Source organism: Puntigrus tetrazona, chromosome 25 (genome assembly GCF_018831695.1).
Source record: "Puntigrus tetrazona isolate hp1 chromosome 25, ASM1883169v1, whole genome shotgun sequence".
NCBI lineage: Eukaryota > Metazoa > Chordata > Actinopteri > Cypriniformes > Cyprinidae > Puntigrus > Puntigrus tetrazona.
The window spans coordinates 9,535,991-9,548,165 of record NC_056723.1 but is presented as its reverse complement, the minus strand read 5'-3'; the positions used below and the strand labels follow the sequence as shown (position 1 = coordinate 9,548,165).

Here is a 12,175-nt window from a genome sequence, read left to right as displayed (position 1 = left end):
GTGCACTGAACTTTCACCTGACCCTGACAGCTACGGTGAAATGGCCCGAGGGCACATAAAAGAGACGACGGTGGGGTGTGTGTGAATCTGTTTGAAGTAATGTGAGGTAAGGAGGGCCTGTATGGACACTCGCGGAGTTTAACACAAGGTTCTAGAAGGACAGGGACTGTTTGGTGTCACGGCTGATCTTCACTTGCCGCCTGAAGCTAGAGCACTGACTTGCGTTCATATTCGATTATATGATGAGGAGTGAAAGGGGAACCTAGTTACGCCATCTGTAATCCAGAGCTCTGTAGCTCCACATAATCACTGTTTAATGACTGACCTCAATCACAAAACCTGCTGCTCAACTTTAACATGGTTCTTCACTGCTGTGAATACCGATTGGAGAAACTCCACTCGCTTGCTTAAATTCAGAAGTGTGCGACACTACGGCTGTGTTCAGAATGGAATACTTGCTGCACAGTACATACTGTGTACAACCAGTATATATTCAATATAGTATACAATAATAAATGAATGCTTTACATGCACTTCCTCACAAATCTGCATGTTAAATTAACAGTCCAGTTATCACCTCTGAAATGTAAGATGAAGTGTGTAATTTAATAATATTATTATTATTATTATTAGTTTCTTAACCATTTGTGCAAGTTTGAAGCAAGACTATTTGTTTAGATGACCAATGGTAGACAGTGTTTCAAAATGGCAAACTATTTCAGTCATAACATAAAATACACACTTAGCCTTAAAGTGCACTTCTCTTTTTAAAATCATAAATAGTATCATAATTAAACTTGAGACTTCACGTAGATTCCAAAGCAATGATAAACGGCTATTATGAACTTCCCAGCATTACTCTCCCTTTAAGTTTCACTCCTTAAAATGAGTAAAACTAAAGAAATTCTATATGGAATCTATATGCAGCCATTATATTATATTAACAGATTACGTATATCCTATTTACACATTTTCTAAATAGAGTACATATAGACATACTTATGCATACCAAGACAGCTTATACACACACACACACGTATGTGTGTATAACCCTGAAAGAGCTTTATATATATATATATATATATATATATATATATATATATATATATATATATATATATATATATATATATATATATATATATATATATATATATATATATATATATATATATATATATATTTAGAGATTTAGAGAAAGAAAAAAATCTATAATTTAAGAGTTGATGTTAAAATATAATAAATATAATTGACCTTCAATCATTCTAATAATTTGCTTTTATGAAACAATGTTGAAAAATTATGCTTTAATATATTACATTTTTTAAAGTCTTTGCACAGATACAAAACATTTAACATTAAATGTAATTATATAGATAAAATACATTTTAAAAATGTATTTTGTCAATTGCTATATTACTGCGACGTTGACGTGGACTAGCTCAAACGGCAATGGAGTTTAGAAAGTACTAGTTTTGTCAAAATGTCATTTTCTCTCAATTGCCTACCTGTCTATTTGTGAGACAGAGAGACAGGAGGCGGCGAAGAAACAGACGCTTGTAGTCTATAATCATTTACAAAGGTCAGGCGCAAGAGAGAAAGGCAGAGACGGTGAGCCTGCCAGCGCTGCTCTCCATCTCTATTGATCCTTATCTGCAGTCCGGCCCACCAGAATGACTCGCCTGAGAGAAACACCTTAATAACCACACAGGTTGATGCCGAGTGTAGCGGTTCAATTAGAGTGCTGGATGAAGTCAAAGACGTGAGAAAACACGAAACACCATTCCTGATCCTAATTCTAGCACGATTCTGGGAGTCTTTGATATGCTGAATATCAGTTGCTGAGCTCTTTCTGTGAGTGAGTGGCAGTTTTGAGCTCTGGGGTGTTCGGAGGATCTATCACCTTCCAGAACTCCTTATTAACAAGGTGAAGCACAAGGCGTAAACCCTTGATAATGAGCCAAATGTAACAATCCAAGAAAACAGACAACAGAGCAAGTTTCCAAAAACTGATTTCACATCCCACTAGCATCAGAATATGTATACAACACGTGCAGTTATGGAAATCTTGGGCGCTAAATGAAGAAGTTGATTGGTTTGTTTTGTTGTTTGAATCAAACAATCTGTACGGTTAAAATATGTTAAAAAATAACACCTCCATGGATGTTTAACACTTTACATTTCTAAAACACACTACAGCTATATATGCAAAACTGATTATGAAATTTATGCTAAGCTTTTACTTAATGTTTTCAATAAAGTAGTAATATTTTTCTGACACAAACATACACATATATATATATATATGTGTGTGTGTGTGTGTGTGTAGTGTGTGTGTGTAGTGTGCGCTTGTATTACATCATAGCTGTATAATATATGATGTATAATGCTATACATTAATAATATACATATGAACAGTTTATATGCAAAAACATTGTTTTGTGTTAGTAAGCTAGTATTTTTGCCTTATCAAAAGTACCCAAATGCAGTTTGATTGGAATGCAAAATGAAAAAAAAACACGTGAAAATTTTACAAATAAATAATTTAAAAAATGCAAAAAGTTGTTTCTGCAAATGACACTTAAAACAAAATTATAAATATTTACATGATGTCAAAGTAAACACTCATTTTTGGCATTTATATGTTAATAAAAAAAAACGTTGAACGCACATAATTAATTTAAAAAAAATAAATAATAATAAAAAAAAAGGACATGACTTTTTTGACATGTCCCACTCCAACTTCTTGTGTCAGTAAGAGCAAGGTAAGAAATCAGACACAGAGGTTCAGAGGCAGCTGTCTAGGCTTTAAGACAGGTCTTCAACAAAGAAGAGGAGCTGCCATTTTGCTTTGAGGTGAACCATGTAAATAAATATATAGAACTGTGCTGTTCAGCGTTTCTCTTTACTAGTCTAGTTAGCTATACTGTGATCTGAAAACAGGAGATGCAGCAAGACCAAAGAAGCTTCAAGAAGTGCTTCTCTTTCTCCATAACGATATGCCCTCAGGTAAGAAAAACAACAGAGTGCTGAAACAAACAATATATCCACAGCAACAGAGAGACAATGGGCTCTGCGGCTCTAGATTTGAATAAAACATGCTTGATCGCTGGGGTTCAGAAAAGATCCTCTTTGAGGGATGAGATCTAACAGTCGTTGTCAATACAAACAGAGACATATGGTGACATAGTGACATATGGTGTGTAAACTGCTTATTTACAGAATGGAGGGGAAATGACAACAGAGGCATGTGGGGGTTTTTTTCTAAAAATGGGCCAATTTTGGTATCCAAAATTGTAAGTTCCTGTTTGGCATTCAATTGAAATTACAGCCTCAAAGCTGTTCACTGTGCTAATGAGGACTTTTTTTGCCCAGCTAATCCAAGTTGAAACAGGCCATTTGAAGAATTCAAATGTATATGCAAAAAAAACAGAAGGAACTTTTTCCTAGCCACGTCAAGCAAAAACAATGAGTGCGGACTGGAGCTTTTAGGCTTCAGAAACACAAAGCTATTGTTGGATTTTTTTAACACTTGAAATATAGCACAACCATCAATCATTTTTGATACTTCTAGTGCTTGATGATCGACAGCATCAGTCCCTTTTCATTCTTCCTGAACAGAAAATAGCATCTATTCTCCAAAATACCTGCTTTTGCTTCCACAAAATAAAGTAATTTTGCTTTCATTGTCATTAAACCTTATGAAAAATCTCTAGTGCTCAGACATGTCATGCCCCCCACAAGCCAAAGATTAGCCCATATTAGACTCATGATGGCAGCAGGGCGGTGTGACATCCGAGCAAAATGATGACTCCCCCCTCGTGCGGTAATAAACTTGTTAGGAAACGTATGAGACCATTTGTCTCAATGTCAGACTAAATGATGTCAAAGTCATAGCAATGGCATAATCATGAAAAATGTATGTCGAGCACTTTTATTAGTACTATTAAATAGTCTTCCATAAAGCTCACCTCTTTAGCTTTCTGTTTAAGCCGAGCCTGTTCGGGATCCTCCTGCCTCGAGCGACTCTGCAAGCAAAGAGAAATATTAGAACTAAAATAGACCGGTTTAAATTAGATCCAGAATTTAAAATGAACAAAATTAGAGCAGAAATTTATGTTCGGAAAATAATTATAAAAATAACAAAAGAAACGGTTAATCCAAAAAAAAGAATATATTCTCATTATTTACTCGAATGCCATAAATGCACTCATATTGATGGCATTTTTCCTCTAAATATTCTTCAAATTTGTTTTTCAAACGAAAAATGTAAGAATAAAAATATGAAAACACTGGAGAATAACGACAAAATACCTGTACCTATACCAGTATCTAAACTTTTGCTGTACATTAAGAAAACATCTGTGACAATTCTACCATGATGACAAATAAAATGTAAATGGGTCAAGTCTATTCTCAAACAGTATTTATATGAGACCGGCAACAGAAAACATAAGAACAATTATCTTCTGGCTGACATCTCAATTAGCCGACTACATTAATTAGAATAGGGACGGTGGTGCACTGGGAGTCACTCTGGAGCGGGACATTGTCGGCGTCATCATCAGCTTTTGTCGTTTAAGTCAACTAATTACCTCTGCTTTCATGTTACCATGTCCTATTCCTGTGGGGAACTGTCACACCCCCACCGTATCTTAAGGAGCGAAACTTCAAGGGAGAGCAGTGCATGCTGGGAAGTTGCTACTAGCCGTTTGTTGCTGCTTTGGAATCTATATGCAGTCTCAAGTGCCACCATCGCAAATGAAATAGTTAGGAACTGATATGCAAGTAATACGCAATTCGGTTTCTGACCAGATCTATATGGAGACGGGATGTAATTGGTTCAGAATTTAATTGCTCTAAAAAGTATTGCCACACAAAACACTCTTAAGTATAGGCTGATATAGTTTTTTCTTTTTTTAATTTGACAAATTATTTGGTTTGAATGGCATCAGCGATGTTGGATATAAATTACTTTGGATACGGTTTATTGTCAGTTCCTCGTTCCTATTTTTTTACATTTAGATTAATAAGTTAATATAATAATTTCTAATTAACTATCATCACTGTAAAATCTTTGCATAAATCTCTAAATGAATACACATTTTGATACTGTACAATATAATGTTGCAAAGTCTCAACTATTTTATTTATATATATTTATACATCTCTGACAATCAGTGATAACATGAAAATAATTATTGGCTTATATAAAGTTTTTATATCAAGGAATATAGTATGTACGTACTAAAAATGGATTAGATTATAGAAAGGTCTAAATCAACCTACTCTCAAAATTAATATATTATTTTCATACTGCACATAATAATGTTGCAATACATAAATTCACTTGTAGCACCATATAATATTTCATATATATTTTAATAAGAGCGGACTTTTTTCTAAATAAATTGATTGAAAGACCACAGAATTTAGCTATTCTTTATCAGTTAGATAATTTGAAAATAACTACTGGCTTATCTGTATCAGTCAAATTGTAATAATGGTTTATTCTTGAATCAAAAATATAAAATAAAAAAAACAACCACCCACCAGTCAATCCCTACCAATATCGCTTAAAAACCCAGAAAAATTCCATCAAAACCTCTACATATATACAGTTTTTTAAAAAAGCCATGTAGTCTTGATTAATTTATAAGGAGTATTCACTTGATTGGTGCCAAAAAGGTAGTGATGCCTTAAGGTTCATCCATTACATATAACATGATTTTTTCCCCCCAACAAACTCTGTGAGTGAGATAGTGTCACTTCCTTAGAAAGAAAGCAACTTCAAGGCAAATTTAAAACATCCTCTCTCGCTCCCTAACAGAAGACTCATTCCCTTTCCCCTGATGTACTCCAGTCCAGGCAACAGTACAATCAAATCAACTCGAGACTGGATAAATCCCTCTGGCTTTGCCATTACTGCAATTTGCTACAGTATGAAGCAGACCAAGTGCAATCTTGTGTCTTAATAACACTGCCTTTTCTCTCCGAGGCTTAAAAGCACAACCGGTTTCTTTTAAACTGTGGCCAACACGTGCAGGAAAAGCCAGCGTTCACTGGCGAGGCGCTGATGGGCAGACTGGCGCCAGCGGCCACTCCCGTATCTCCCAAACCTACTTTTGCGGCTTTCATCAGCAGCTCCCGTTCCTCGTCATCTTTCCTCTGCTTCTCAATCTTCTCCAGCTGCTCGAAGAACTTCAGCTGGGTCCGTACATCCGACGCCTGCTCGTAGAGCTCCTCATCCTGAGGAAGAAAAAAAAAAAAAAAAAAACTCCTCATCAACAAGTTCATCACCTTTAAGTTGTTATAAGAGTGAACTAACTTTTTCTCCAGCTCGCCTAAAGTTTCAGTCTTTTCCCTTTCGTGCGTAAATGAAAGTGAAGTTAGTAGGTCACCCAGAGCTAATGGGATAATTGTGCTTTTCGTAGTGTTTCTGCAAGGCAACCCCTGACTCTTTTTCCTGCGATGGTTGTTCTAGCATTGCAGGTAAAAGAGCTGCGTGAGGCGCAGCAGAGGACCAAAGCCAAGCAACGCGCGCACACACACACACACACACACACGGGTGCACACACACAGGAACCCACACATTTTCATGCACTTCTGAGGCTATAGCCTATTAGCAGCAGGAACGGCACTGCTCTTCTCATCTCTTCTTGCGCGCTTTCTTTGCGCTGAGGCTGTGCCTCACTCGCAGGGCCAACTTTTCCCGTCTCCATTCAAGTTTGGCTTGTTTTTCGCTGATGTCAACAGGCTGACTTCATAAAGCCGTGCCAGTTACTCATTTTGAACAGTTTGTTTCAAAATCAGAACGGGACAAATCACAACATGACACCGTATCCTCGTTGCATTTTTTTTTTTCTTCTTGGTACAAAAGTCTAGGTTTGCACAGTTTTTTTTTCCCCCACTCAGAACAAGTTTAACAAAACCAGAATCATTTAAGATACAATAATTAAATAATGAACAGAACAAAAACCTGTCTTTTTAGCAATTGGAAGTTTTGGTGATCTACCTTTAACAATTATGAACTATTATAATCACATCAATTTAATTTCTGGAGTTTTCTAGGATTAATGCATCTGTTACGGATTTCACAAAAATAATAAGAGGCACAGCTTTTTTGTTTGCTTCTTGAGTGCCAAATCATATAAGAGTGATTTCTGGAGAATCACGTGAGACTGAAGTCTGGAGTAATGGCTGCTGAACATTCAGCTTTGGCATTACAGAAATAAATTCATTTCAATTCATATTTTTAAATTATTAATATTTCACAATTTTTTTATTTTTTACAATTTATCCATATATTTATTTATTTCAGTATCGGTAAGACTTAAATAGGTATCTTATGCTCATCAAGACTGCATTTATTTGAAAAAGAAAAAAATGATGCAGAAAAAAAAAGAATACTGTAAAATGTTATTACAATATAAAATAATGTTTTTTATTTTAATATATTTTTTAAAAATCCTGTTATGCAATTTTTTACATTTTCATTAGCAATTACTCCAGTCTTAATTCTCATGATCCTTCAGAAATCACTCTAAATTGCTAATTTATTATTAGCATTATCGATGTGGAAACACAACCACAACTGTTTCCACGGAAAATAAATCAAAATAGTAACTGATGACGAAAATTTCTGTGATGCAAAGCTGAATTATGTTTTACGATAAATAGAAATTATATTACAGTAGAGAAACATTTTGTATTTGTAATATATATACAGTCCACAATTTCAATTCATCAACACCATCTTTAATCATGTTAGAATTTGCTTTGGTGTTATAATAGGAATTGAAAATAGTATTATACTGTACATGCATGTATGCACATATACATATGTGTGTCTTACTAGTGCAGTTAACTCTTACTAGTGTATCTTCCAGGATCAAGTCTCAGGTTTGGGTTAACATTAACAGTTGCATTTTCAGCATGAAGGATGTATAATGAGAAATGTTCGGCGGGAAGAGTCAGTTTGCTCTTTCTCTTTGAAGTTCTGGAGCGAGCGGCTCAAGTATTGGTTCTTACTTTGCAGGAGTCGGCGCGGTGTTGCGCAACAGCCGAGACTTTCTCCAGCATGGAGCGCAGCCTGGACTGAGTGGCGTGAGAAATGAGAGTGACCGTCTCCATTGACACCTCCGTCACGCCAAACTTCTTGGCTGAAATGATACAAAGTTTGGTGTTAAAAGGAAAAGTGAAGAAAAGCGATTCTTGGAGCCTGAAGCATCGAACCAATTAAAAGACAAGCATTATTGTTTTGCTTCTCAAACCTGCCTCATGATATGACCTAATTTAAGTGGTAAACACTTCACTGCCACACTTTGCATCTGTCACACCCACACACTCACTTCCCATCACTCTCTCCACATCACATCCAGCAGGTGGCGCAACACACCTCCTTCCAGTTCCCTCCTCCAGCCATCAAGCTGAAATCATCACACACACACACAGAGAACTCCCCCGGAGGAAGATTTACATTTTTAACACACTCCACCCCCCTGGCGACAGCATAACAACCACAGCCGGGCTCCATGTAATAGCACATATCCGCAGGCACTCATTGGTATGCACTGTGTGCTAAATCAAGCGCAAGAGGGGAGAAAGAGTTTGCTTAAATACAATAATGGAGGGTGCTTTTTTGGATGAGAGGGATCCAAAGACCTGCCTCGTGTCTATACGACAGTCTTCTGTTCCTTCGTGCTCTTTAAGACATCTTTAAAGTGATTTATGCGAATCATTATTAATGAGATGCTGGTGCAATATGTCTGAAGATCGCATGTATAGAATTTGGGTGTTTGATCTTTGCATAGTAAGTACACATCAGTAATTTTGTGAAATATTCTACACAAATATTAAAGGGACAGGTCACCCAAAAACAAAGGTTTGGCCGTTAATTACGAACTCATGTCGTTCCAAACCTGTAAGAACTTCATTCATCTTCAGAACAGCAAATAATTTGAAATCTGAGCACTTTCTGACCCTCCATTGTCATCAATGCAACTGACACTTTCAAAACCCAAAAAGGTAATAAGGACATTGTTAAAACAGTCCATGTGACATCAGTGGTTCGACTTGTGAATATATTTGTTTTCTTTGTGCACAAAAAGCATTCACCTGGTTTCATAACATTACGGTTGAATCACCGATGTCACATGGACTATTCAACAATGTCCTTACTACCTCTCTGGCCTTGAACATGTCAGTTAGTTGCAGTCTCTTCAAGGTCACAAAGCTCTTGGATTTCATCAAAAGCACCTTAATCAGTGTTCTGAAGATGAAAGAAAGGTGAGCAATTAATGAAAGAATTTCATTTTTTGAGCGAACTATCCCTTTAAGCAGAATAAGTGCTTAAAACACTGAAAAAAACCACTACATTTCTTGAGCACCAAATCATTATATTTAAGTGACTGACAGCTTTGCCATCTGAAGAATATATATATATATATATATATATATATATATATATATATATATATATATATATATATATATATATATATATATATATATATATATATATATATATATATATATTTTTTTTTTTTTTATATCAAAATAAAGTCATCTGAAATAGTAATATTTCACAGTATTTTTACTGCATTATTGCTGTCTATTTATCATAAAACATTAAATAAAAAAAACTTAATTACTGTACCAGTATATGTTGTATATATTACACTTAACAATTATACTTGACTTGTTAGTGTTAAGTGCCAAGCAAGCGAGTGTTCAGGAATACCTAACCATCTAGACCTCAGCATCACCTTCAGCATGACTGTGACTTATGAGGGCAAGTGTGTTCACATTTTCTCTGAAATGCAGAAAATCCTATTTGTTTACAAGTATCGTCTATACGTATGTAGATTCGCAGACATCTAGTCCTTGAAATGCACATTGTTTGTTTAGGCAGGGACATTCAGAGTGCATGCAAGTGACCTTGTCAGGGAAGAGGCCCGAGGCAACCTCACATTTCAGCACACAGCAAACTAACAGAGAGCCATCAGAAGACAGCCTATAAAGTATTCATACGCAGCCCGAGGAAGCCTGAAGCTCGGACACAGGACATTCATTAGCCTGACTTAGCAAGTGAGTGACCAGTGGAAGTGCACTAGATAGCACCCTAGTCTTATCCAGAGATCAAAGAGAGAGGACTGGAAAGTCACCACTGAATATCTGTTTAAGTTAAAGATGGGTCCCTCTAAACATGAAATATTACTAAATGCTATAATAGTAAAAACTATAAAATAAATACAAAAAATAAAATGCCTATAATGCTTTGCTTGCTTTGTTATATGTATACATATATAGGAATTAACAGCAATAGTAATATTTAATAACATTAATTTAAATGCCATTTTTGCCAATACATATGTAAATATGCATAATAAAGCTGCAGTCCATAAGTTTTGCCTCTTTGTCGCCATCTATGTTTGAAAACTTGCTATTGCAGTTCCGTGCAGAATTCTATCCCATGCATGGTGTTATACTCCAGCGAGGATGAATCTAATGTTTAGAGGTGAATGTGTAGCTGTCTGTCACCAGTGGGAATACTTTAATCACAGGTTATAAACTACCTTTTAATTTATATGACCCAAATAAGACTTTTCACTGGATATTGTCATCTGAACAAATGATTAAAAGGTCTGCCACAGTTTGAACTGACCAACTGAAGGGAAAAAGCATTACAATAAATGGTGCTACCAATGGTTATTAAATCTAACAATCATTTAGCTCGTATCACATCAAACCCTGCAAACTGGTATTATTGCTGTACTTTATTCTCAAATTACTAATGTTAACAACATCAGGATTGTGTGACTATGAGTAGTGTGTAGATTTAGCTGTAATGTCTAATTGTCACATTCAAATTTTATATTAAGATATTCTTTTAACCCGAAAAGCAATCTATGCTCCCTTTAAACTGGTTGTTTTTTTTTTTAAGTACAAACATAAATGGAATATAATTAAATTTAATCCTTTCTGGAGTACAATCCGCCATCAAAATGATTTTTTTGACATTTAATTATTCCATCTGCTGTGAGAACAGGCAATAATTAAAGATGTGACTCCTGCAGAAATCTCAGCCGAATGAGGCCATAGCCTGCACTTGCCAGGACAGCTTCTTTATGTTTACAGACGTGACGTAATGACGCAGTGCCATGCTTGAATTTGCCGCAAAAACCAACCCTCCACTCAAATTAGAAAACATAACAACAAGCTAACCGAATCGGGCTTAAGTAAGGTGAGTTTTAAACACTGGCTGATTATACACGAGCTCAAATACTGATTTTGTTTCATCTCCCCCCCCCAAAAAAAGGTGTGGACTGCAGCTTTAAGAAATATGAATCTAGCCTAATTATGCAGTGCTTCATTATGGCTGATTACTCTAAGATTTTAGGCTGCTGATTGGCTAGCTGATTTTAAAACCATGTAGTACAAAGTATTAGTGTTCAGATCCCTTATATACTTTATTCATGTGCCAGACTGTAAATCTGGCCAAAAATATCATCTATACAGCTTTCTCTCTGTGTGGCGTTTAAATCAAGCAGCCGAATCATAAAGCTTAGAAAAGAGTGACACATCTTTCCTGTCTCATCGGGCCAGCTTTCATCAGCTTTTTGTTTAAATCCATTCATAATCCCACACCCATTTAAAGATCCGCCCTCAAACAACGTCAGTCAACACTGATACAGTAATTAGACAGAATATTAACTGCCCACACAGTGGCGGTACAGCCTAAACCTCTTTATGACTGTAAACCTGCCAGGAGAAACTGATCCTGACAAGCACATTGCCAGACTGCCGATGAGTGTATTGCAGTGGTGGGTTATTTTGTACCAGTCTCCAGGAGACGTTTGTGGAGCAGGCTGGCAGGAAGGAAGGCCTCATCCTTACAGGAACGGATCTGGGTGCCCACCAGCTCTGAACCTGTGGCCAAGATACGGGCGTTCTCCTCATTTAAGTTCACACCAGCCATGGATGCCACGTCATTGATGTCGTCATCATCCCTGCAGACATAAACGGAAGGAGATACATGAAGAGTTTCTGCATGCATGAAAAAGGTATATTACAATGGATATGTATGAATATATTCATAGATTCACAATATTTAAAACAAACGCTTTATGTTATAAAAACAAAATTTCATATAACATGCTTATACATTATATAA

The 12,175-nt window shown here is 36.0% G+C and overlaps 1 protein-coding gene across 2 annotated transcripts in view; it reads right to left on the bottom strand.

The window, feature by feature from the left end:
* si:dkey-219c3.2 (transcription initiation factor TFIID subunit 4) overlaps positions 1-12,175 on the bottom strand; it is a 33,808-nt gene that overhangs the window by 16,563 nt on the left and 5,070 nt on the right. For both annotated transcript variants that reach the window (XM_043227619.1, XM_043227620.1), the window contains exons 9-12: positions 11,842-12,011; positions 8,032-8,162; positions 6,124-6,249; positions 3,972-4,028 (exon numbers count right to left, since the gene is read on the bottom strand). In XM_043227619.1, coding sequence (XP_043083554.1) covers positions 3,972-4,028; positions 6,124-6,249; positions 8,032-8,162; positions 11,842-12,011 — 484 coding nt within the window. The remainder of the gene's footprint in view (positions 1-3,971; positions 4,029-6,123; positions 6,250-8,031; positions 8,163-11,841; positions 12,012-12,175) is intronic.